Source organism: Symsagittifera roscoffensis, chromosome 1, assembly GCF_963678635.1.
Source record: "Symsagittifera roscoffensis chromosome 1, txSymRosc1.1, whole genome shotgun sequence".
NCBI classification, from domain to species: domain Eukaryota; kingdom Metazoa; phylum Xenacoelomorpha; order Acoela; family Convolutidae; genus Symsagittifera; species Symsagittifera roscoffensis.
The window spans coordinates 29,912,759-29,940,751 of NC_087062.1; the positions used below are offsets into that span (position 1 = coordinate 29,912,759).

The 27,993-nt window shown below is 35.2% G+C and overlaps 2 protein-coding genes across 7 annotated transcripts in view; one reads left to right on the plus strand and one right to left on the minus strand.

The window, feature by feature from the left end:
- LOC134842445 (guanine nucleotide exchange factor VAV3-like) overlaps nt 1–27,993 on the minus strand; it is a 593,770-nt gene that overhangs the window by 312,623 nt on the left and 253,154 nt on the right. The gene's annotated exons all lie outside the window — the stretch shown is intronic.
- The window catches only part of LOC134842476 (tyrosine-protein kinase HTK16-like), a 123,606-nt gene continuing 101,390 nt past the window's right edge, over nt 5,778–27,993 (plus strand). Inside the window, exons 1-2 of one of the 2 annotated variants that reach the window (XM_063858841.1) lie at nt 5,778–6,092; nt 6,990–9,253. In XM_063858841.1, coding sequence (XP_063714911.1) covers nt 9,203–9,253 — 51 coding nt within the window. In that variant the 5' untranslated portion in view covers nt 5,778–6,092; nt 6,990–9,202. Of the gene's footprint in view, nt 6,093–6,119; nt 6,341–6,989; nt 9,254–27,993 lie in introns of those variants that run through there. The other variant, XM_063858849.1, reaches the window with a different exon arrangement.

Sequence of the window (27,993 nt, forward strand, 5' to 3'; positions counted from 1 at the left end):
TAAGTTCACTTCATTGCCTCTGTTATAAGGAAGGCAAACTCTTACATCGAGCAGAAAAAATGGACGAAAGAAAACGCCTTAAAAATCAAACTTGAGACTTTCAATGCATTTTTATTTTTCTGAATTAAAAAAAAATCTATTTGTTTTAAACAACAGTACAGTAACAGAGACTTGGTTTCAGAAATTTTCCTAATCAAAATATCTCGAATTTTTTGTCAGAAATGCATATTTTGTACATAATTTGGCTTAATTCTTTCCAACATATTTCATGTAAAAAAATCGAGGCTTTGAGTTTGTTTGCTTCAAACGATTAAATGCAAAAATGTGTCTATTTGTTTTTGTTGCCACTCTTGCTGCATTGCATTGGCAGTTTATTTGCATACGTAACTGCTTTACTTGTGACTAATGTTCGCCGATAGTGAAGTTTCCGCAGCTGAGAGGGCAGGAAGTGAGGCTCATAATCTCGAGGTTGCCGGTTTGAATGCGATACATAGCAAAGTACCATTTCAAGGTTTATTTGTAATTTTTTTATTTGCCTTTTAAAACTGTTATTTTTGGCGTGTTCTCGCTAGTTTTTACGAAACGCGGCTTCGACCCTCTGTCAAAAAAAGTGTCAATCATGAACTGTTTAAGGGCATCTTTTTTTCTTCGAAATCCGAAAGTTGAAAATTTTTCAAGAAAAATTTAATTCAAAGTTTTTTCTGCTTATTTGCGCTCATTGACTCTCTTCTTACTGTCTGGTGGCTACCTTTTCAATTTAGCTTAGTGTATGGCAAGTTCCTGTTTCTTGCCGGCCTAATGCCAATAACGAGATTTATGAAATTGGATGGGGCTTAGTTTTTTGAGACGCTTTTTGAATAAACTTTCCTTGTGCAGAAAATTTAATTTTTTAGACATTACGAGGCCAAACTGTGCACTGGATAGGAGAACAATTTTGTGTCTGTATGTTCCTGGGTTCCAGAGACAAGTCCTAAAATATGTTCCAAAATGTAAGTGGACTCCACAAACAAAATTTCAGTGGATTCCGCATACATATACCTGTAACATAAATTTTGTCGGCACATTTGTTTTGGTGCGGATTCCGCAACAAGCAAATATAGCTAGTTGTTCTGGATTCCGCAACTGTAAGTGCATTCCGCAAAATGTAAGCGAAATCCGCAAATGTAAGTGGATTCCGCAAACCGTAATTGGATTCTGAATTTTGTTCAATACTGAACTTACATATGAACAATTAAAAGCTGAGCTGGAATTCTTATCTCTAGCAATGCGGAATTTAAAAGCAAAGACTTAACCATTGTCAGCGGAATCCACGAACAAGTCTTAAAACATTGGTTACCTAAATCGGTGGATGTCATCTTTTAGTATTTTGGAAACAGAACATCGAACAATTTCAATATTTTGGAGTCATTGAGTTTAGAGTGTATGGAACACACAGCATATCAACAAATTAGGTCAGTATTTGGGATTGCGTCAACCCCAAATACTGATTTTGGAAGCATAAAGCCGAATAAATGCAGTAATTGTAGTCATTGGGTTGAGAGTGTATGGAAACACAACACACTGCATATTGCCAAATAGGTCAGTATTTGGGATTACATCGATCCCAAATACTGGTCAGTATTTGGGATTGATGAAACCCCAAAAACTGGAATAATGTGGAACAAATATGGAATATATCCATTATTTGGAGTCGTTAAGTTGAGAGTGATAAGAAACCCAACGCATAGCAAATCGTCAAATTAGTTCAGTGTTTGAGATTCCATCGATCCCAAATACTGGTCAGTATTTGGGATTGAGGGAATCCCAAAAACTGGAATATTGTGGAATAAATATGGAATATATCCATTATTTGGAGTCATTAGGTTGAGAGTGATTAGAAACCCAACGCATAGCAAATCGTCAAATTACTTCAGTATTTGGAACTTCATCGATCCCAAATACTGGTCAGTAATTGGGATTCCATTAATCCCAAACACTGATCTATTCTAGTAAATTTCTATTATTGTAAATTTCTATTCTAGTGAAATCAAACCATGTATTGAAAAGATATAAGTTTAAAGGCTACTACACATATAAATATATGTAAAGGGAATCCGCAATCAATTTGCGGATTCCACTTACAATTTGCGGATTCCACTTACAATTTGCGGATTCCACTTAAAGTTGCGGATTTCGCAACAGCTCAATTTAACGATGCAAATGTTTTATCATTTGTTTGTGGATTCAACAAACTGTTCTGGATTCCGCAAATACAGTTGCGGATTCCGCAATTTCGCCTATTTTTCGAGCGATTTTGAGCGGTACAATGATTCAGGTATTTGTTTGTGGATTCCAAAACAGCATAGAAGATCAAAGAAAAGTAGCAATATTGCGGATTCCGCGACAAATTTGATTTTGGCCTGTTGCGGATTCCACTTACAATGCAGAGAATGCACAGTTTGGCCTCGTAATGGACTACTTCCTTGATCCTAATTTGCACTAATGCTAATCAAAAGACCAATTGCGTAACTACGAACTTGCGTATTACGCTATTTTTTCCCTAACGCCCCCTTAACGGACATCGAAACTTTCAGTATGGATAAGTTTCCAACCTTGTTCGGATTTCTTTCTTAGAAAATTCATGTAAAATTCATTCTTGCCCTGCCTAGTTAAGATGAAAGCTTCAATCCACTTAACGAGAATTTCCCCTGCATAAAAAGTTGGGCCCTAATACTAGAGAATCAAAATAGAGCTATATAAGGTTCAAGTTTTCAATTATTGATCTCATTTTTTGCAATTTGTGTTCTCGAGAACTACCCTGTCAAACGTGGGATTGAGAGTTCAACCAATAGAACGCAATAGAAGGTTCCCCGGCGTAATCGGCTACGCTTTTTTTACCCTCTCAGTTCTGCAATTAAGAGTTTGAGCAAAAAAACACAAAGAATTCTGGGGCTTTTCTCTTAATAAGTGGATGCATTTTTTTCTAGGAAAGTCAGCATGGCCTCAGGAAAAATTCATTTTTGAACTTCTTACCACTTTTGAGCATTTTTTCATTGTTCTGGAAAATTACACTAGCGTATAAGAGGTAATGGTTTTAATCTGTCCTACATAAGGGGCATTCCACTGTTTTATTCAAGAAAGCTTTATAGTTTTTAAAAACTTAAACTTGAGATTTTTTGGAAACTTTCACTTTTTTTCGAAAGCTACCCAGCTAATTCGATGATTAAAAAATCAATTAAGAGAACGACTAGTAGGGAAATTGTCTCAAAAGCGCCAAGTCCCTTACGCATTAGTAAAGAAAGTCGTCGTAGATTATAATAACTAGCAAATTCCTTCCGCTTCAGTAAAGCAGTAGGCGTAGCTGGAAGGAAGTACGCTTTTGAATCTCTAGGTCCGTGGTTTGAATTCGTTGCATAGAAATTTTTTTTCCAAGGCTTATACTCGTTTTTTCCCTTCCTCTATTTTCTTTGTCTTTGTCTTCAGAAACAATTGCGTAATAATTACGGCAAGCTAGTGATTCCTTTCTTTGGTTTTTGCTTTCAGAATTGTCAGGAATGGTAATACTGCTGACACGCTAAAATTTTTTGAAAATTGATTCAAAACTACCATCATTTAAGTTAAGTAATAGTTAGACGAAGTTCTTTACAGGCAGCAGTTATTTTTCTAATAAGTATCTGGTAAGTTTTTGTAGGTTCATTTTCCATTTTTCTTAAATTTCAATTTGTGTCTGGTACAAATGTTTATAGGCTTCATGGATGATTTGATGCTGATTTAAACAGCTTTTACTATAATTGAAATCTCAGTAGTTTATATTTTTACCTAGTCTGATACTGGTTTTTTCTGCTTGAACAGTGTGGGTTTTTGTTTTATCGGCTTAGTCACTTTATAAGAAGTAGTTTTGAAGTCAAAAAGAAGTAGCCCAATTCTAGTTTTCAGGTCAATAAGAAGCAAGCCAGTGCCAGTTTCTCTAAACTGTACAGACTTGTTATCTTTGAGCCTTTGATTGGAAAACACTTGATCTATAACTGAATAGGTCCATAGATTTTACCCTCTGCAACAAAAAAATCTAATATTTTCCTTCAGTTAAGTGTTGATGAACGAAAAGATTTCTCACTTATTATGTCCGAAACGTATTGCGTTGGTTTTTTTGAAAGCATTTTTCACGAAAATTTTTGACTTGAAAAAAAACAGCTTGTTCTAATTTTCTTCATATTTGTCAAATTTATTTTAAAAATTGAAAATGAAAGAGCTTTTTGTTCTCTACGTCTTAAACCAATCTTAGAGAATAAAAATCTGAAAATGAAGACTGACAAAGTGAAGTCAGTCATCTTGTTCTCATTGTTATTCTACGATTGCTTTCATAGAAAATTGGGTACCATGAAACAGTTCTTAAGCTAAATTTTCTCCCATCTTTCTACCTGATAGAGGTATTCTACTTGAATCTATAGCATCAACATAAACGAATTCCGAAGAAGGTTAACATCGATTTCTGTTATGAGGATTACAATTGTCAACACACTTTGTGCTGCTTCACCGAAACTGACCAATCTTGTTTTGCCGAAAATGAAACGAAACTAAAATGGAACGGAACTTTGTCTACGGGTGTGTTTGATTTTTTCATTTTTACAAATTTTTGTAAAGCAAAAAATTAAACTTTTTCCAAGCAAAATTAGGTATAAAAAATTATCAGAATATAATTAAGGATATTTAGTAACACAGCCTGTACAGTTGTGAGTCGAATGACCTTAAAATATTTCGAAATATTTTTAAATTTTTGCTCTCTAGTCTAATTTGAAATGAGGAAGCAGAGCGCGAGGCACTAAATTCAATGAACTTTCAGTTAAAATCAGCACTTTTTGAATTTTAATTTGGCAGTTTATCAGCTCAAAAGTTTTTTAAAAATCAAAACTTTTTTGTAATAAGTAGCTTGAAAAAAAAATTATTTGTGATGTTGATTGAATTTTTCTGGAAAAATCTCAACTTTCAGTCCTGTTATCAGTTTCAATTAAAACTTTAGTTAAAAAAATTCTCGCGTCCTAAATCTCAACTTTCAGTCCTGTTATCAGTTTCAATTAAAACTTTAGTAAAAAAAAATTCTCGCGTCCTAAAAAAAACACAAATTTTAAGCAAAAATTGTTTAAATCTGTGGTCGAAAACCTTCTGCGCTACTTGCACGGGAACCAGCTATCTTTGTTTGGCTTTGCTCTTGTCCAGTTTGATTTGGAGTTGTGCTAGCCTGACTGTGTAATTAACACTAGATCCAAATGTTTTTCCTAAATATAAGAATATGATTCGAGGTGCAGTTAAAGTGCTCTCATTTACGATTCAAGGTCACAGAAAAAATAATAGTAACTTAGCCAGTTTTGAGCAGAAACGGTCCAAATTGTTGACTCTTTAGTCTAGGTTGATATGCGTTTTACTCAAACAAATCAACAAATCAAGACTGAGAGAGAAAAAACGTGAAGAGTAGCTTGCATCTTTCTCTATCTTCCAAGTATTTACTGCCAATCTGTACTCCTTCTTGTCCCTCAAAATCGCTCAAAATGCAAAAAAAAGAATCCGTTTTTTTTTGCATTTTTGAGGTTGCTAAATCTGAAAGCATACATCTTTGTTTTTTATTATATTGCATAATGAAATATATCCAGAGAGCAAAATTTTGTGTGCAATCAATCATTTCCTTATCTTCTGTATCTGAAAAACGATTTATTGTAATGTTATTTTTTGAAGCATTTCCAAGGTAGATTATTTAGCTTGTACATTTTTTACTGTTATTTTGAGTATTTTCAATAAGAGATTAAGTTTGCTGATCCGTTTTACGAACTATAAACCCTTATTATAAGCTAATGCTTACCATCAAGCAATATTTATACATGAGCAAATTGTGTCTTGAGTTTGTACCATATAGTTTATAGATGACCTCCTCTCCATTTAGTTACCCAGGGTACCCGATGCCAGCCTTCTGCGACTTGTGGGCACTAAAAGTGCGTCCAATTTATTAAAACAAAAACAGCTAGCTTCCCTTGCTTCCAATTTAAAAATCCATATTAATCTGGTTTTTATTGCAGTTTAAATCCCTGCTTTTCCTTTACACGAATTTGGTTGTTTCCGTTCTGGTATTTGATGCAAATTATTGTTTTTTTTTCTCAGGTGAATCGTTTTTTTTTCATCACCAATGATATATATGTTTTAACCCTCCCATCTTGATTTTTCTGAACCATTTCAGCTGCAATTTCAGGTGGTTGTAAATTTTTTTCGCTGATTTGGTCTGTTTATTTTTCACTTTATGATATTCAGTGAAAGTAAATATTTGTGAATACAAACTGATTTCAGTGTTCCTCTCATGAACAACTGGTCTGAAATGGTAAGACGTGCACTTTAATGGTGGTTTGTTTGCTCTCTGATTTTCATGCCATCAATTCAAAGAAAGGTGAAACTCATAAAAGCTGTGATGAGATATAAAAAAAATTACCTGCATCAACTTTTTTGACACAAAAGCACATCGATGCCTTCACTTTTTACACTCAACCTCCTACGTTTATGCATAATTTAGCGCCCCGTTAGATAATCCTCACAGGAATAGGAAATTGGTTTTGCCAGAGGCTTTTGAGGTAATTTTGCAATTAAAGGGTGCTGTTATCAGCAGTGGGACACCAGCGAAAAACAGTTCAGTTCTAAGACACTGAACTGTGAAGATTTGACACGAAGAGATAGAAGCTGAGGGTATAAAAGGTGAAAACAGAAAAAACATGAAGAAGAATATTCGATTTTTCTCCTTTTTTGATTTTTTTGAAATCATCACTTGTTCTTCAACAGTTGTTTTTCTTTTGTTGTACATGAGCGGAAAAAATAAGACTTGTTAGCACGCAGAATGTGTATTTTCATTCGCAAAATCAAAAATATTTTGTCTTAAATTTCAATTGCCATTATTTTGAAAGACTACAAAAATGTATGACGCGATCTAGAATGATTTTTCTTTCTTTTATTTCCTTTTTATTTTTATGCTATTTTAGCCACAACAAGACTTCCACAAAAAAGGAAAAGCTCTTAATGCCTGCATTGCTTAACTACCTGATTCGATTGAAGGATTACCATTTACGATGGTAGGTCTAAATTGGACCGAATTGGCAAGGAAGCACAAATTGTTTTCCATTTTTTGGTCAGCTTTTGCACACACATGAACACACAGATGCAATAATTGTTTTGAGTTATAACTGGCTGTCGGCAAGTACAAAAGGCAAGCGGCAACCGATCACCTTTAGATTGGTTCATTAAGCAGCTTTGTTGTTTTTTAGCTCACTCTTTTCCTCTCACTAATATTCCAGTTGAAATATACCAAATAAAACAAATGGTCTCATTCTTATTCCAACTTACAGTTATTTTCATACTGAGCGCACCTTGTATGTCCTTGTTTGTTTTATTTACCTCATCAACATTATCCATGCCCTTCGATGGCTCCTCAATCCACCTCCTCGCCCTCATAAAGCTACTTTTCCCCCTTCACTGCCCATCATTGCCCGGTACAATTCGTAGCGTCTCATTTGATACGATAATTGCAAAAAAGCCCTCAAAAATCTAGAGCCGATTGAAAAAATCCCTGAACAACTATATATGCCCCTCCCTTTTCCCTCCTGAGTTTATGCTCGTACCGTACATGAATTGTTAGTGTTAGTGAAATGTCAGTTATTGTTGTTATTTTGCATTATTTTTGAATCTCATTATATGCACCTAGTTCTTATTATTTACTTTTCCTCAAATAACTGCGTTTTTAGCTATGTTAGTATAATCAGCCACCATAAAGGGCCATTTGGGAACGATGAGCTAAGACGGTGACAGTTGTTCCTTTATTTCTACTCGCAGCCATGTGAACAAACACAATGGTATGATTTGACAACGGGAAAACCTAATCGCACCCATTTATTTCAACGAGTTCTGTTCAGCAGATATCTTCATCATTGGCTCCAGTGGATATCTTCATCATATCTTCATGCTACACGTTAAAGTGAACTTCAGCTTCGTTCACAATTATCTCAAAATTGGCAGCTTCACAAATCAAGCGGAAAGAAGAAAAAAATTACACCACCACGCTCAAGCCAATTATGGTAAATTTATCTCAAATGCCATCAAATTTTTTGAATTACAGGCATCTAATTTGAGATAACAAAATATAACCCGTGGCAATTTTGAGTACCGAACTTTTTGGCGCATCTTTATTGAAATTAACTTTGATCTGCTGTTATCAGCGCGCTTGAGTTAATTTCACTTCAGTGGTTATTACCAGTATTAACTTTTCAACAAGAATTTGGCCGGGGGCTGAAAAGACGCGTGAATTATTTCCGCCGTCCCATGGAGAGCCCTTGACAACCTTGCTTCCGACCAAATTTTGACACTTATAGTACTAGCCGTGCTCAACCTTCAGAAGTTGCCATCATCCGTTGAGCATCTTTACTTGTTTGAATTTACAATCTGGGAAAAAAAGAAAAAAAAATTTTGTTACTTTAATCAGAGTTTGCGAGCTTTTTTTCGAGCTTTTATGAATTTTGCGGAGAACTGAAAAAAAAACCTGCAGGAATAAAACAAACTTTTAAGATTTTTACTGCGGGAAGCAAAACATGCAAGAGAAAAACGAACTGGCAAAAAGTCTGGGATAAAACAATACCTGGCCGGGCTTATTTCTACTCATTTTCTACCCTTGTTGTTTATTTTCACCACTAACCATTCCAGAATCTAAACAAGGCTAGTGCACGGAATCTTAACTAGACAGTTAAGTGTCTTGGGAACAACAGAGAAGAGAAAGGCGTTAACTAATTGCCTTCAAAATCAGCCCAGAAGTTTTTAAAGCCTTTCACTAGGCAATCGGTCAGACAACGAAAAAATATATATCTCATGATTTTTCTTTACTTATATCTCATTCATTGTGCCATTTGTTTGGGAATACATTCAAAAGTGATTTTCGATTCCGATTCTTCTGAAAGCAAATCTTAAAATTGAATTTTGGCATGATTGTCATGATTTATTACCTTTTTTTGCTATGACATCAGATTTGTCATCCAAGTGTATTTAACATTTAAAAATTTACTTTAACTTCCCTCTTCACCTATGGGAAATGAGCTTTAACTGACGGCTATTTTCACCATTACGCTCAAAAACATCAAACTATACTTCCCTTTACGTCAATTTGTTACGGTTTTATACTTGATTTGAATGAGAATAAGCGCCCTCAAAGATGATTAAACGGCTGAAGAAGTCCCTCTCTAAAAAACTGGAGAGTTGTCAGGTAAGATTAATTCAGACACATCACCGTTTGGGGACACTATAATTCCTCAGTGGAGAAAAAGAAGAGATGGCCAATTAACACTTAACTGAGACCAAAATTGAAAGGTAAATTGACAACTGATGTGACGTCATGATGAACTCTGATCTCCAGGATTTTGCTTGGTATATATTGTTTATCCTCAACCAAGCCAGAAAAGGAATGTTAAGGACTAGTTTATGATAAATCGATAGCAAAGGCGTCAAGTTGATTTTTGGATGGATCAATTTTTTTCATGATTGCGTTGAGCTGACTTTACGTGTTGGGTAATTTGGCTTAACCCTTGTCTTTAGTTTGCTTGAAATGAAGTAGAAACTTTTTAATTTTTCAAAATAATATTTCAGGAAAAAAAATTTTTGGTACTGTAAATTTTAAAAATTCAAGGACCTTATTTTTTAGAGACCAATAATTCCCTCCTTCTCCTTGTAATTTTTGAACAGCCCTCCAGGTTGCTATCGGAGACAAAAAATATTCAAAAAAATATTTAAAACAGGCCTTAAAAGCTTTCTATTCAATAGTAAAACTTGATTTTACGTAAAACTTCAGTTAAATTACACTAAATTTAGCAGAATTTATTTACACTTATAAAGCAAAGTGTATCAGTATAAATTTTCTTTTTTTCCAACCTAAGTTGCAAATAAAATTGCTACTTTTGGTGGCACTTTTGAATCGTTAGGCTGCGGTAGCAGTATTATATCAAATGTGATTTGACATTTGATTAGTAAAAAGTTAACACAGCTGATGCAGTTTCAATTCATTAAATGAACCGGAAAATTTATACGTTTCAAACAGCAGTACAATGATAAAAAACTCGATTTCAGAATTTTTCCAACTCAATATATTTCGCAATTTTTTTAAAATGCATAATTTATACCCAACTTGGCTTCATGTTTTTCAATTTATTATATGCAAAACGGTGTCTTTGTGTATTTAGTACTACTTTGCTGCATCTAATTGGCAATTTATTAGCATTTTTAGCTGTGATATTGGTGGATTTTAAGCATCCGTGGCTCTCAGTGGTTAGTGCATGAGACTCAATTTTGCTAGGTCGCAGTTTCGAATCCGAAACGTAGCTGATTTTTTACTAGTTCGAGACTTCTTTCTATTTTTTTATTATTTCACTTGATAGAAATGCTTTTTGGTCGTGTTCTCGCAATTGTTTGCGAAGCGCAGCTTCGCTTCTGTGTAACCAAATGTTTCAGATTATAATTTTTTTGCTATAAAATTATGTGTTGGATTTTGCGAATTGAAAGTCAGAAACTTGACCTAAGAGTAGAAAAATGAGCTCATTTTGACTACAAATTGCTTTAAAAACCAATTTTTGCTTGGTAAAATTGAACTAATATTTCATTTTTGAAACGTGGAAAAGTATTCAAAAAGCATTATCATCACTTGCGTTTTCGTTTTAGCAAGCTTTAGCAAGCGTTTTAGTAAGCTTAGTATTTCCTGTTCATTGCAAAGGTTGAAATAAAAGTTAGCAATAAAACCCTATTTTTTAATATCCAGCATAAATGTTTTTTCATGATATTTAAAAAGAAAATCTTGAAAAGTAATGGTAAAGCTGTGATAAACAACTAGTTGCAACATCGTTTTTTTAATTGCTTCCAAAGGAAACATGTCCCTCAAAACATCAAAGGAAAGCATCATCTGCACTTATCAGTGGTTTGTTTCGACTTCACAATTTTCAATCTTTTTCTGAACCAATCGTCACAAAAAACTTAAAACCATTTGGTTTACTCTAGTCTCCCTCTCAGGATAAAACTAAATGAAATTTTTCTTTACTCATTGTAAATGATAAAAGTCTTAGAACATGAGACACATAACTTTTTGTGGACGCTACCAGCAAAGTGTACTAATATGCCACAAGCGCTACTTATTGTTCAGTAAAGATGAGCAAAAACAATTCAGTGAGTGGCGTGAAAAATTGGGTAAATACTTGATCTTTCTGAGATGTAAGTTGAATCTCCTAATTTTTAATTTAGAAGCCAAACTATTTTGGTAAATAAGAGCTTCGTTTAACCAAATCGGATTGATCTATTAGTAAAATTGGTTTTTCACACCATTTTTTGAACCATCTGGTTCAACAAATGCTTAAACTAATGCCCAACCTGGACATCACTGACACTAACCCAAAATACTCCAATTTTTTCCCGTTTTTTGCTGAGTGAGGGCAATTGTTGACAAAGTTATCTATCGTAAACAGTAGATCAAACTTCTCGGGTAAGCATGAATTAAACAAGAATTTTCGTATCAGAGCAAAACCCTGAAAGTTCCGACTGCCATTTGAGTGGTCTCGAATAGTTTATGATAAACTAAATATTGGCAAAACCAGGGGCGGATTTAGGGGGGGGGGGGGGGGTTGGACGCCTTCTCTCAGGAATTCGACCCCCCGTCGACCCAAAGGGAAAAGGTACCCCCTTTGGTACTTTTTAAGAAATTCATTTTTAGCCAACCGAACCTAAAATTTTTCTAAAGGCGCCTTTGGCGCCAATATATACTAACTTTGAGGGGGAGTGCGCGCCAAAAAACTCATTTTTTTTGTCAAAATGTTGCAAAACGGCTTTTTGACCTGTTTTTTTTTGAAAATTCTGCCCGCGGCGCAGAAATTTTGGCGGAAAACAGGGTGTTTTTACTGTTTTGGGAAAGCTCGGAAAATCAATTTTGTCGACCTGACTAAAAAAAGGGTCGTCAAAATTTTTGAAAAGCCGCGTCCCCCCTCCAGAAAATCCTAGATCCACCCCTGGGCAAAACTATGAACTTAAAGTTGATGATAACAAATCTTAAGTGTTAATTCTTAAGTCAGGTATGGAACTAACAAAAAGCAATTAGCTTCCTGACTCAAAATTGGAACGATTTTGTAATGCGGGATAATTCGCCACGTGTAATGTGAAAAACAAGACTGCTCGTAAATCAGGACAAAGCCCTGAATGTTCCGACTATGTCCTTTAGTCTCTATCGAATAGTTTTTGGGAAAAGAAAAAACTGAAAATCTATAAGTTTTGGACAGTAGATCGAAGATCAAGTGTGAAAACTTGAGCGATACGAAACTAATACGATCGATTAGCTAAAGCCTCAATTCAATTTGGAACGCTTTGGTTGTGCCTGATGTTTTGCCACGCATAAAATATTCGCGTTAAGATTTCAGCATTATGAATAAACTGTTCCAGTCGCAAATAAATTAGTCCATAAATTGGCAGTTTTCAAACTCCCAGAAGTTTCCATGGAATGATCGGAGGTAAAATATCGGACCAAATTATTATCCTCCGCCCTACACACGTTTAGGGGGGGAGGATGTTAACTTGGTTCTAAGTTGGGAATTTGCAGCCAATCAGAATCGAACATTTTACATGCAGCGCTTCGCAAATTTAATTTAAATTAAGCGCTGGGGTGGAGGATCTTAACTTGGTCTGTTAGGGGGGGGGGGGGGGGGGGTGTTAACTTGATCCAAAATATCTTTTTTGAGGAAGGCGACATCTTTAACGGGATATAAAGTTTTTTTTGTTAAAAACTGTTATTTTGATTTCCGAAAAATGACAAAATAAAAAAAGCACACCGAGCAGAATTATTCCGTTTTCTGAAATTGAGTTTTAGTAGCTCAAAAACTGCAAGATCGGGTACAAATTCTGGGGTAGGTAGACTTTTTGAATTGTTAACATTTATAGTGTAAGGACCTTGGATGGTGAGTGCATGCGATTTTATAGTGCATAAGAAACAACAAGATTCCTGTTCATCGGGAAAAAAATAAAAAATCTTTAAATCATTACAAGGGCGAGGCGACAATTTGTCGAAAGCGACTTTTAGTAGTGTTATGAAAAAGGAACAATTATCACCATAAGGGAAACAAGACTGCTCGTATCAGGGCGAAGCCCTGAAAGTTCCGACTGCCTTTTAAGGTCTATGAAGCAGTAATATCATGAAAAAACAAAATGTAAAAAAAAAAAATAAATTGAAAAAAAATTTCAAAAAAAAATTTGAGATGTTTTGTGAAAATCATCCCCCCACACGCCATTTAAAGTACAAAGTCATAAATTTCGTTTCTAGTAACACATCAATTACGGCAATTAAGCTTCGTTCAACCAATTTGGAACAATTTCTAAGACGGATTAAATCTCCGCTTACGCGTTAATAGCGCGAAATATATCGCGCGTTAATTGTCCCAAATTGGCCAAAATGCCAATCTTTAAACCCCCATAACGTTGCAAAAAACGATCACAGGTGAGATATCTTTTCAAATTTAAGCTCAGGACAACAATACCTTTTGCGTGATATAAAAAAGTTCCGTGAAAAATTGCTAGTTTAAGTCGAAATTTGTCCGAAGAAAAAAAAACCCACCCGAGCACAAATATTCTGTTACTTCTGTATCGAAAGTCGGAACAAATAGTAGATCAAATTTTTTTCCAGTAGTCCAGCGTTGTTTGCGCAACGCGGGAGTCGGTGCCTGGTGCCGACAACCACGAGTCGTTTTCGTAAGCAGCTCTTGTCTCGGTTTTGTCAAGCTCGCAACCCGTATCAGCCCGATTGCGGTATACCATTTAAACCCTTCTTTTTTCGCTAGTTCGATTTGTCACTTTTTTGAGAAAATGCGAATTGTCGCTTTCGACCTAATTATTCTTCGTCTTGAAAAAACAGCGGATCTCATCGAAATCTCTTTATAATTTGAAATTTGAAAACTGTTAAAAACGCTATATTATTTTCTAAAAGTTGAAACTAAAATATGATCCTCCTCTGTTAACAGACCAGATGAAGACCTTCCACTCCAATATGACTTTCCCCAACACTTCAGGTAATATGATCTTTTTCTGTGGGCTGAAAAACGAACTGAACATCCTTTTGCGAGACCTCGTTGGGAGAACGGTATTTGACTTGATACAGAAACTGAAACCAAAAGAGTTATTTCTGATTATGATGAAGGTGACAAAATAGGAGTCAAGCACTTTTCTTTTTATACGCAACAGCATTTAGAAACAGAGTTTCAGTCAGTTTCAGTAATTACCAGCAAGACTGCTTGAATTAGGGCAACACCAGATAAATTGCTTTATCTGCACAGTATCTGCAGTTGTTTCTTTTCAAAGATGCATCAAAATTTCGAAAAAAATAAAAATAACCATGAAAATTGTTTTTGTTTTTAATTTTTTTAGAGTAGTATGAGAGACAAAAGTGAGACACTTTTCATATAATTTATATTCTTTTTAACCGAAAAAATATGTTGTTCTTTTAATTTTGTAATGATTCAAATCGCCGCTCACACCCCGCGTTAATAGAATACTGGTTGAAAGCGCGCATTAACTGTCCAAAATTGGCAATTCTCAAACTCTCGTATCTCGAAGATCTTGTCGCAGGTTGATTTTTGAAAAATTGTTGGTATCAATACCACTATATCCTTAAACATCTTTACTGGATAAAATGTTCGTTCACAAAATTTTTCAGTTTACCTTATGAGTAATTCAAATTTTGCATCCCTTGTACTATTTTGAGATTTCTGCGGCGCAGAAATTTTGGCCATAACAGGGTCTTTTTAGTGCTTTGGGATAGCTCAGAAAATCAATTTGATCGACCTAAAAAAAGTCGACAAAATTTTTGAATTTTTTTTTTGAAAATCCGCCCTCTCCCCCCCCTTCTTTTCCCCCACTCGAGAAAATCATAGATCCGCCCATGCAGCCAGGTGTCTAATTTTTTAGAAGTTGAAAGTTTTTTTCTCTAAATATTAAGTTGTCGGGCTATCCTTTGTAGGTTATTTTTTGACTGTTAAATTTCCACACCATAAAGTTTGCTTCTGATATAAACAGTTCATGAAGGAATTGAAAGTAGTGCTGTTTTTTTCCAGTGATCGTGCAAGTAATTGAGTTTTAAAAAGTTTTGCCCAAATTTTGTTAAAAAAACTTTCTACAATTTGGGAAAACTTTTTGACTATTGATTTTTTGTTCAATTTTAGTTGAAAAAACCAAAACAATGCGGTCTTATGTTTTCCAGCATCTGAAAATATGAACCTAACTCGTTTAAAAGAAAATTATGGAAAAAAAATTATCTGTTTTGTTTAATGATTGGTAATGAATTAACATGATTTGAAGAACTCATCTGGTATTGCTTAAAACACAAATGAAGATATAGAACTCAACATAGAACACCAATTTGTTTCACAGTGTAGCAAAGTTCCGTTTCAATGCTATGATAATTTTTTCTGCAATTGTTGATAAAATTACCAAAAATCTGTTGTGATGAAGAGCAGTATTTTTGGTATGAGTCGTCTGCAAAAGAGAAAATTTTTCATTTGTTTGTTAGATTTTTTTCCACACGCATTGTCAAGAAATAAAGATTTCTTCCTTTTCTAGTAACAAACTATTTGCATCAATTTGAATGCCTTATAAGTAATAAGTAAATTGAATTCCAGCAAAATCACAAGCCTCTTAACAAATTTAGCATCCAATTATTTTCAAACAAATGGGTTCAAATGGAGCTAGGAGTTCTGCCTAGATCGAGCCACAGGAATTTTGCCCTCACGACGCTGACCCCAATGTCTGGGTATTACAAACACATTCTTTTAGTTTCCGAAAAAAAAACCAGATAAGATGGCGAATGAAAAGTTGAACTAATTTGATATTGTTAAACATTAAACTCAATGTTTTTTGTACTGTTTCAACTCGAAGTCCCTTAGTACGATGTCTGGTAGCAGTATTCGATTTGTTATCATGACATTGAACATATTAGTTGGCAAAACAAACACGAGATCATAGTTTTGCCACAAATTGCCCTAGCAGAATTGTTTTAGTAATTGTTTTGAAAATCGCTAGTCGTAGGTCCGTGTGGCCTTTTATTTAAATTTCTTGAACTTGTTCACTTCGTCTTTACTGCTTCTGCTAACTGTGACATGTGCCTAGAGTCTCCGTTATCCCTGTAGAACAAGATAGAGACTTTTCGACAGAGGACACCCAACTGAGCACATGCGGCAATTATTTTAATTTGAATTGATATAATAAGCTGCTCACGCTACGTATTGATAGAAACGGCATCAAAGTCTTTTTTGATGTTTAAGTGTCCATCAGCAGCTGTTACTAAAAAAGTTGAAATTGACCTGAATAAAAAAATCATCCCAAGCATAAATGCTCAAGCGTCACCTTTATCGAAAGTCGGAAAATAGGAAGCTAAAGCAAACTCCAATAAATATCACCTACAAGTTTTCGGTTAATCTTAAAAAAAATCTTTTAAGAGCACTTTTATGGAGCATTTTATGACTGTTTTTGTTATGACGGTAACTGCATTATTGGTTCATTCGATTTTACCAGAAAACCATTTCAATCAAACAGCTTGATACTAATTGTTTTCTGATAGTGACATTTGACTCTCATTTTTTGACCTCTTTGCGGGCGATTAGTGCAAATAAAACTGACTCAGATCCAACGCTATCAAATCATTTTCTTATGTCCATTTTTGAATTAGTTGTATCAAAGATGTTATTAAGCATACTTCGGTGTTTATTATTCAAGCGTTTGGAGATTTCAAACAAAATTTATGCAAAGCAGTTTAAGCAGACAATGAGTTAAAAAATTGAGTGAAAAAGTGGGGCAAGTTTTTCATTTGGATAATAAATTGACTGTAGCAACTCGATGAAAGGGTTAAAAAACGTTTTTTGCCCAACATTTCTGACGCGGCTCCAAGAAACCTCGCTCGGTCAACTTAATTTTCATAGCGAGGTCCAAGCCTCGCATCGCAACTTTGATTGCGTCATAAACGTAATTACTGACATGCGTTGACGCGTCATTACACAAATCAAACACACGAAACAAATGATTTTTACAGCAATTTATACATGAAATTTTTAAACTACCTTTTCTGTTTAGTTAATTCTGACGTAGTTTTCTGTCTAAAATTGATGCAAACGAAGAGGCTGATTAATTTTTGCGGGTCAATTGAGCAATCTCTACCCCCCTCCCTTCAGACCTTCCCCTCGCCCACCGTAATGTCCAATTGAGCTATCTCAATCCCCTCCAAGCCTAACGGCAAAACACAACAAAGTGCTATCAAATCAAAGGCGAACAGGTGGCTGATGTTTAGTTAGCATGCAATCAGCTGACCGATTGAAGTTTTCATAAGTGTCAAGAAAAATCAATCTTTTTCTTCAATTTTTTGTTTGAGCAATCAGTGTTTCGAAGAAAGCAAGTTGCCTTGATTGATGCTGCTCTAACTTCCTATCTAAACACCAATTTTTCCTCAGCAGAGCCTTAATAATTTTCGTTGCAGTTTTCCACATTTATTCCAGAAAAAAGCCGGCTGGACATGGGATTAATTTGGTCATTTTATTCACTCTAAAACGATTGTTTTTTTTTTGGTTTTGATGCAAGGAGATTTGGTGTTTACACAAGCAAAGCTTGTGTTATAATATGAACTATCTTTTATAATATGAACTTGGACATCTTTTTTTTTTCAACCTAAGTCGCAAATATTTTTGCGACACAAATATTGTTGCGATAAAATGTGTTAATTTTGATCAATAACCAGCTATTAAGTACAGCCACTGCTAAGGATATTAACACAGACTATTATTAATGCGACTTTTGTAACGAAAATAACGGAATATTTGTGCTCGGCGGGGTTTTTTCTTCAGACAAATTTCGACTTTTTAATTAGCCCTGTTTGCCGGGATTTTTCTTATATCATTCAAAAAGTATTGCTGTCCCGAGCTTAAATTTGAAAGATATTTCACCCATGAAAAGTTCAAATGTAAAAAGATATTTCACCTCCGATGTTTTTTCTGGGGTTTGAAAATTGCCAAATTGGTCATGTTCTGGACTAAATTATGCGCGCTTTGAAAAGTTTATTCATCATTACGAAGCCAAACTGTGCACTGGATAGGAGCACAATTTTGCGTCTGTATGTTCCTGGATTCCAGGGATAAGTCTTAAAATATGTTCCAAAATGTAAGTGGATTCCACAAACAAAATTTCAGTGGATTCCGCATAAATCTTTAACGTAAATTTTGTCGGCACATTTCTTTTGTTGCGTATTCCTCAACAAGCAAATATAGCTGGTTTTTCTGGATTCCGCAACTGTCAGTGGATTCCGCAAAATGTAAGGGGAATCCGGCAATGTAAGTGGATTCCCCAAACTGTGAGTGGATTCCGAATTTTGTTCAATGCTGAACTTGCATATGAACAATTAAAAGCTGAGCTGGAAATCTTATCTCTGGCAATGCGGATTTAAAAGCAAAGAGCTAACCATTGTTAACGGAATCGACGAATAAGTCTTAAAAAATTGGTTGCCTAAACCGGTGGATGTCATCTTTTAGTATTTTGGAAACACAACACCAAACAATTTCAATATTTGGAGTCATTGAGTTGGGAGTGTATGGAACACACAGCATATCGACAAATTAGGCCAGTATCTGCGTCAATCCCAAATACTGATTTTGGAAGCATAACGCCGAATAAATGCAGTAATTGCAGTAATTGGGATGGGAATGTATGGAAACACAAGACAAAGCATATCGCCAAATTAGGTCAGTATTTGGGATTCCATCGATCCCAAATACTGGTCAGTATTTGGGATTGATAAAATCCCAAAAACTGGATAAATGTGGAATAATTATGGAATATATCCATTATTTGTAATCATTAGAATGATGGTGATTAGAAATCCAACGCATAGAATATCGTCGAATTAGTTCAGTATTTGGGATGCCATCGATCCCAAATACTGGTCAGTATTTGGGATTGATGGAATCCCAAAAACTGGAATAACGTGGAATAAATATGGAATATAACCATTATTTGAAGTCATTAGGTTGAGAGTGATTAGAAACCCAACGCATAGCAAATCGTCGAATTAGTTCAGTATTTGGGATTTCATCAATCTCAAATACTGGTCAGTAATTTGGATTCCATTAATCCCAAACACTGATCTGTTCTAGTAAATTTCTATTCAAGTGAGTTTCTTTTCTATTGAAATCAAATCATGTATTTGAAAGATAAAATTTTAAAGGCTACTACACATATAAATATATGTCAAGGGAATCCGCAAACAAAATGCGGATTCGACATACAATTTGCGGATTTCACTTACAGTTGCGGATTCCGCAACAGCTCAATTTAACGATACAAATGTTTTCATCATTTGTTTGTGGATTCCACAAACTGTTCTGGATTCCACAAATACAGTTGCGGATTCCGCAAATTCGCCTATTTTTCGAGCGATTTTGAGCAGTACAATGATTTAAGTATTTGTTTGTGGAATCCAAAACAGCATAGAAGATCAAAGAAAAGTAGCAATGTTGCGGATTCCGCGACAACTCTGATTTTGGCCTGTTGCGGATTCCGCTTATAATGCAGAGAATGCACAGTTTGGCCTCGTAATGATAATGCTGAGAGCGCAACGCGCGCAATATTTATGCGTGTCGAACTAATCCGCACAACAAAATCGTTCCAAATTGAATTGAGGCTAGGTATTCGGTCGTGTTAATTTTGTACGACTCAAAATTGCACACTTTGATTTTGTCCAAAATTTATAGATTTTCAGTATTTACTTTTCTCAAAAACTATTCGATATTAATTAAGGGACGATCGGAACATTGAGGGCTTTGCCCTGATATACAATCAATCTTGTTCATGTTAAAACTGTTCCACAAATTGAGGCATGTTAGTTAGTAAATATCTTTTTTTTTCAAATTGACTGGTACTGCTAATGCGTCATAATTGGCGTGCGTCACTTAAGAAATTTTGGAGACTCAAAGTTTTACTCAATCAGTTTTTCCCAGTAGCGTCATCAGTCATATTTTTGCTTGTGTATGCGAAGTGCAACTTCGCCTCTGTGTAAAAATTTTGTTGGATAATCTGGCAAATGGTTTTGTACAATTGTAAATTGTTTCCAGTGCTCATAAACATGCCTCAAGTATCTATTGAACTGTTTACACCACACACACCCCATCCCCCCTGGGGGAACAGGGGAGTGGGTTGGGAGATTGCTCAATTTATCTAATTTTGCTCTAAATTGCAAATGCAATTGACAGGAAGAAATAAAGAAATGTAAACTATTAATACGTAAATTCAGTTCAATTTAATTTAAACGGTTGCGGATCAGATGACTTTAGAAATATCAGAAATTTATCTTAAGTTTCAGTCGATTTCTATCTCAACGAGCTGTCGAGAGAACTCTTGCGCATTTCCTAGTTATTCTGAAAAAGACTATTTCATGCTATTAAGAAGAACTTAAGGAATATCTATTCCAACTATCGAAGAAGTTAAGGCATATTTGTGCTGATTTAGCCTATTCACGCTAACTTTGGTTTTTCTTCGGTCAGGATTTCAGAAAAAAATATATATATTAAGGAGCAAATTCCCAGTTTTTAGAAAGGTATTGGAATTTCTTATCAAACTTCGTTTTTACCAACAAAATTTGAGATATATAAAGGGTTCTTTTTGAGTTAGGACCGAGTTGGTTAACTCATAGAGTAATTTCGGATAGGGTACACCGTCTGCTCGTCACGCTATCTTATTTTCGGCCGGATAGATTCGTGCAACTTCTTAGTCTAATACCGATCCTAATCTTACTCTTATACTATCTAGTCTCAGGTTGTTTAACTAGTCTCTGCTAGGCTCAATAGATCTAGGGTATACTGGTTTATTGCGGCTGCTGAAGTGCTCGGGAGAGTCCAACTAATTTCTAAGTTAAATTCAAATCTCTCTGGTGCTGAAATTACAAGTAACTTCAGCACTTACAAATAAGTGGGTTGTTAGTTAGATGGATCATGATTGGTTAATATTAAATACTTTACATTGGTAAAATATCTAAATTATCCAATCATAAAATGTAGTCTAGATCAGGTTCCACCCATCCGGGTTTTACAGAGTTTTTTAGAATGGTTCTTCTGCAATTCGAAGGATGGATGATGGACGTTGGTGTTTGGCGAACATCATATTTCTTCTGTTTTCTCTTTGTTAAAGAAGTTCCAGGAAGCTGGAGTTAGAGACATAAGACGTTGTGTCTTCTAGTGACAACGACTAAGTCTTTGCAACAAACTCAAATCTGATTTCAGAATGGTTTGCTATGTCAGGTTTTTCTGTTCTGCGTGGAGATTGTGCGTGGAGGGGATGCCTGGTTACTCGGATCTGTACGTATACTTGAACATCGAGGTGGTCATTGGTCTAGTTCAATGAAGTCCTTTTCTGCGAAGTCAAGTCGTACTCTAAATCCTTTGAGTTGTGATTGTGAGTGGCATATCGATTGTGGTTGGCCATTCTCTCTCGAGTGTAGTGGGGTCGTTTTGTCTTTAGATGTTCGTCCTTGGTGTTGTATTCTGATCTATGTATTGCATAATGTAATTTACATTTTATAAAACATTTATTAGTTTAATATTTTTTAATTATGATTTTAGTTAGTTGTTTTCACAAAAGCTTTTTGTTTTAGTTCGGTTATTTTGAAGAGTTACTCACACTTGAGTAGCTCTTATTAAAAATAGAGGTGTGGTCACAAAGCGTGGATGTAGCGCGGTGGGTTAGGCCGGCTATAGAGCATGCTCAGGACGTCCTTCCTGGTGGGTTAGGCCAGGAGTGGGAGTATGATTTCATGCGGTTTTTGTGAGGGGTCCTGTTATGTGACAACGTTTTATGTTGGGTTTGTTGTGGTTTTTCTTATGTCTTGTTGGTTATGTCCTTTTTCCAAAAAGCAAATTGTTCGTGGTATGGGTTTGTCTTTCGACTTTTTTGTGTTTTATTATTTCTTTCTTAGACTTTATAATAGTCTTCAAAAGAATAAATTATCCAGTTTTAAACTGGGTTAATCCGGTTTGGGTACCGTTGGTTTCCTTTTCTTAGTCATGCTGTTATTCTATGATTTGTGGTATTTAGTAAGCTGCGTTGGTTAGTTTTGTTTAGTATATGATTCCTTTCCAACCGGGTTAAAGGAAAGTTTGAAACATGTTATTATATGTTAGAGTTGTTGAGTGTGAAAACTTGAAACTGAAATTCATTATTTTAAACAATTCTTCGTGGGCGAGCTGTGCGAGTGTGGATAGAATTTCTGTGCGAATGAATGAGAATATTAAAAGGTTAGTACTGCATTTGCATTTTATTAATTTACTGCATAGAATTTGGAAATTTACTGCTAGTTATGGGGGAATTTTAAGTTACAAATTTTCATCATAATTAGATTTACTGCTTGTGGGGAAAATTTTAGAACTGAATTTACTGCATTGGTATTAAATTTATAAATTTATAAGTGTAAGAGATTAATAGAATTGTTGAAATTTGTTTGATGAAATTTGCGATCTTTATTTGTTTTTTGTGGTTTTTGTAGGTGATCGTCGGATGAAGGCTAAAAATCTAAAGAAAACATGGATAAAGAATGGTGAGTTTTTTAATATTTTAATTAGTTAGTAATAATCATTTAATTCATACTTACCTGTTAGTCGTCGGGGAAAAAACCGTGGGGGAAGATGTCGTGGATGAGATCGGAAGTTGTTAGTAGTTTAGCTAAGATGCGGATGATATTTTTAGTCTGAAGCAGTGGCCAAAGCAATTGAAGTGCCTTAATAGTGGTTAGTTCTTCAGTGCCAACTGCAAACTCATAAGGTGTGTTTTGGATTAGATTATATAATTTGTGATTGAATTTAGTGTTGTGGATGAATTCTAAAATTGGGATTTCTATAGGTTGTACAAACTCGTGCGGGATAAGGAAGGGTCGGGATTCTTCGGCGTTGAAGGTCTTGGTGATGGGACAGAAGATGTACATTTGGGTTATGGGATCATAATTGCGAAGAATACCATGAAGGTTAGTGTCTTTAATACAATATGTGAAATTTAGGAAAAATGGTGAAGTGTATTTGGAATTAATGAATTGAAAACGATGGTGTGGTTGTCTAGAGGGTGTGTGTAGGTCAAAGTGATTTTGGATGAAGCGATAATAACTATATGTGTGGGTTTGTTTAGTGCGCAACATAATATCGTGTGAGCAGTGTAAATCTCTTTCGTGTGGTGCAAGGAAATGAAAGGTTAGTGAAAATATTTGGAAGCGTTCTTTAAAACTTTCGTATGCTTGTGTGTCTGTTAGTGCTTCTGAAATAATGTGATCAAACTTTCGGTCGAAGATGTTTAGTGTAAATATATATGGTGTCTTGATGAAAAATTTCTCGGTAATTTGTGGATTAGCGAAGCGATCGTCGTCTAAGAATTGATCTTGGTTAGCTCTGATGATGTTGTGATCATAGTATTCGAGTGTATATTCGTTAGCTCTAGGTGCAGTGTGTGTTTTTAGTGATTTTTTATATCCAACGTATGTAAATTGTCTAGCGGTTAGTGGTGTAGTGAGTCGATATAGCATGTCCGTATTTCGCTCTATATCGATGTGAGTGTTAGATAAAGGTAAGCAAAGAGGGTTAGTAAAATGATAATATGAGGTCCAAGAGAGAGTGGGCATTAAAACGTATTCATCTACAAAGTTGCGTGTTTCGTTAGTGTCGTGGGGGGTGTTTAAGGTGTATTGTGGGAATGAGGGTAAGGTGATGGCTAAAAATTCTTTTGTGTTAGTATGCTTGGGGTGATTGATGTATTCACGGGCTGTTCCTGGTTTTGCTGGGAAAGGATGGTTGGGGAACTTTCTTTTAAAAGTGCGGTAAGCTCTATTAGTGTTGAGTGAAGATTCAGTTGATGTGGATGATGGTGCTAATGATTCAGTATAATTTGAAGAGGGTGTAGGGGTAGGGGGGTTGGATGAATTGATTGTGGAGGAGATTTGGTTTATTGTTGGGGTATGGAGGTGGTAGGGTTGTTGTTGAAGGGTAATAAAATTATCTAGCTCTGGGGAGATTCGGGGGGTGTCTGGAGAATGAGATGATTGGTCAGAATGGTATGAGGAGTAGGTTGGGGTAACTTGGGAAGCATAAGAGGGTGTGGGAGTGATTGGGTCAGGGTTATTGGATAATATGGGTTGAAAAGGGGGTTGAGAAAATTTAGAAGAGTTATGAAAATTATTGGATGGGGATGGTTCTGAGTCGGCAAATTCATCGGGGGTTTCAATATTCGGGTTATTGAGTTGTGAGATGGAATATAAAACTGAGATGTGTGAATTAGTGTCGGAATTCATGCCTGATGTTACATTACTAGATGGAAAATCGGGTGGCGGAAAAGCAAAAAGTGGTATTATTGGGATTGGAGAGGTAAGATTGGTTGGGTGGGAATTTGATCGGTGTAGTGATCCAAGTTGGCGGCTCATCGTGGGCTAAAAAAATGATTATTTTGAGACTGAAAAGCGGTGGTATGGGGTTGTTCAATAATTTGTTCATAAGTATTTTGATCTTGTGACTGGTGTGTCATTATATGTTGAATGGGACTTTGTGATGTGGTGAGTCGAAAATTTGGATTATGTGTGATGGCTAAATTTCGAAAATTTCGTGGGACTAGGGATAGTGGATGGTTATTTGGTAGGGGTGGTAATTGTGGTGCCGTTGGCGTTATGTCTACATTGTTATGTTCTTCGTCGTATGTATTTTGTCGTGTTGCTATTTTTGTGTTATATTCTTTTATTTGTGCGTCTAAAAGAATTTTGTTTATAGATGTAGAAAAGATTCCAAAAAATCCTGCAAAGAGTATGCGTGCTACGCTTGCTTGTCTGTTTACTTGTGTGTGTATAGCACATGTGTTGTAGATTCCTTTTAAAAGTGAGAAAAGAAATCCAATAAAGTTAAACATTGCGTATAAAATAGTCAATTTTTCTAAGATGTAGTAGGGCCATCCTAGAAAATCGAGGATCTCATTTTTGAGTGTAACAAAGCTAAAAATGTTAATTGGTGATATATCTTGGGGACGGTATTTTTCACCGTTTAGATATATATAATCTTTAATGTCTTTAAAATATCCGCTATAGTCTTGCGTGTAGATATCGGCAAATCCTGCGGTTTCTGCAAGTTTGCGTAAATTTTGGTCTATTGATTGTCTTTGTATAGTGTCCATTTGTGTTAATAATTCTTGGAATTGTTGTGTTCTAATGTGATGTTGAATATCTGATTTTGAATAGATTCCTATTGATTGTAAGTCTATATTTGGGTTTCGAGCAATAGCGCGAATGCTTTCTGGTGAAAATTTTTTGAGTGATTGCATTAATGTGGGATATGGAGTGAGAAGATAATATTTATTTTCATCAAGGTTTAGTTGTACTACATTGTGGCTGTTTTCTGATCCACATGGGACTGCGGTATCCCAGAAATAGGTTCTTCGTGAAAGTGTATCCACGAAATGTACTTTATTCTTATAAAAGATAGGGATTCTTATATAACATCGTTTATCTTCAAAAACGTATAGTGGTGATACTTTTTTAGTACAAGTATAAAACCATAAGATGTTTCCTTCATAGTCTAAAAAATTTGATCTATTTCCAGATAATAAGTATCCTGCATAGGGTATTTTTAATACTGCTAGTGCAAGTGATTGTAATATTTGTGTTCGTTCTAATTCGCATAGTTGGTGTAGTGTTTCTAATTCGGAGAGTGACATTTCTTGAAAAATTCGGCTAATTGTATAATCTAGTTTCATATCTAAATGAATATCATAGTGGATATTACCGAAATATGTAGTATTCATTAGTGATAATTCTTGTAAGCGTGTGCTTCTGGTGTCATGGGGTTTTAGATGTCCACCAGGTTGTCCGTTGCTTTTTTCAAAATTAACTGGTATATAGGATGTTCCTTCGTTTGGAGGATGACCTGTGGCATATGGGTCGATTTTTACTTTTCCAGTGGTCATGTCGAATCCTTTTTCGTATTCAACTAATATTTCAGAGTATTGTGTTCTGTGAAGTGGATTCCTGTATTTACATGCAAGTTCTGTTTCTTGATATATTTGAAAACGTGTCAATTTATTTTCTATATTGTCTATGTTTCTAAAATTAGAACTTAGTTTTCGTGATGGATGGACTTGTTCATATGGAATTGATTGTATAAAATATTTTTCGTGAAATTTTATCATACGAGCGTGTATTTTTGCTACTTGAAATGTTGTACATGTATCTTCGGGGAACCAAACAATTGTTGCTTGTGTTCTCGTTGTAGGGTCGCAATAGCCTTGATCATTTTTACAAGGTAATCGGATTCCTTGATAGATCATTGTATTATCTGATAAATCTCGTGTTAGTTGTATTTTTTCGAGTTGTATTTTCCAATCGAAAAACATTATTTCTTGGTATCCTTTATTTTTTGTGTCTGCTTTGCAGTTTGATGGGTCATTTATACCAATGTGTGGTATCCAATGTTTATCGTGTAGGTCATAGGTTAATCGTCCGTGTGCGCCGTTATATGGGTATTTTTCGTCTAGTTTTATATGTCCTTGGTGTCTTTCAAGTTGTGATTGATGTACTGAGTCTGAGAAAACTTGAAAGTTAACTAACTTTCTTTGGGAGTTTTTATTTTGTGTGATGTTTAGTCTAAGTAATTCATTTTTACAATCGTCGGGATTGAGATGTAAAAGACGTTCTATATTACTCTGGTAGAATGATTCATGGTCAAGTCGGTTTTTGTTTCCGTTCGAGACTTGTGAACAATGTACTTTCTTTTCGGAAAATGTTGCTGTGAATTTATAACCTGTAACTGTTGTTGCTCGGGCTTTTGAATAGAGTGTTGCTATTACATCTGTGGTTTCTATAGCTTGTGGTTCTGTTTCACATTGTGATACTTGATTTATTGCATATTTATGTAGTGTTTTTTGTTCATTTTCTTCACAATCGTAATGTGTTACTAATAAATCTTGTGGTCCTGTACGAGGGGAAGGGTTTATGTTTTGATTTGAGATTACTAGAAAAAGGAGTTGGAGAAAAATTAATAATTTTAGAATATACATGTGTATGATAATCCTGAGTATGGATTATAAAATGTAATGTAGCCAATTGTGTTTTTGGTATATCTGTCGTATTTGTATATTACTTCAGTAGTTATAAACGGTGGTGGTAGTGATTGAGCTGTTATGTTAGGTGGATTTAATGGGTAGGGATGTTGGGTAATATTATTTAACTTAACTGTGATTTCAAACTTTAATTGTAAACTGTTTTGTTGGAGTATTTGAATATTGTGATCACGGATATCGTTGTGAATATCTTGGCGATATTGTAATCTATTAAGTGCCCAGTTATGAATGCGGTTACTTTCTTGATGTTGTCCAAATAATGGTGGAGGTGCTGTAAATGTATTCCAATCTAGTCTTAAAGGAATATTTATTGATGATTGTTCTCGATATCTGGCGTCGAGATTATTTGGAAAATTTAAGTTAAAAGGTGGTGGTGAAATCTGGCTTATTGATGGTGTTGATGGTAGTGATAATGTTTCTGGTAGTGATGAGGATGTTGTTGTATCCGTAGAAATATCTATTGGATTATTGACTAAATTTAATTCACCTTGTGTAAATGAATGTGTTGTCCAATATGGTAGTCGTGATGCCTGGTTTGGGGGGTTAAAGGGATTTTCACGTATTTGTTCAGATGTTGGTGTTGAACCTAAGTAATCTGATGGTAGGCTTGAGGTGCTACGTTGTGAAAGAAGCGTAGGGGTTTCTGGTAATATACCAATGGGGTTTTCTGGAGTGTTTTGTGATGGGGATTGAGGTATATCAAAATGAACTCGGGGAGTTTGAAAATTTCTGTTTCGTCGAGGATGTATAATTTGTCTATTTATTTCGACTGTATTTTGGTTTTGACTAGGATTTCTTATTCTACTTAGTTCTTGTGGTAGTGTTGGGTAT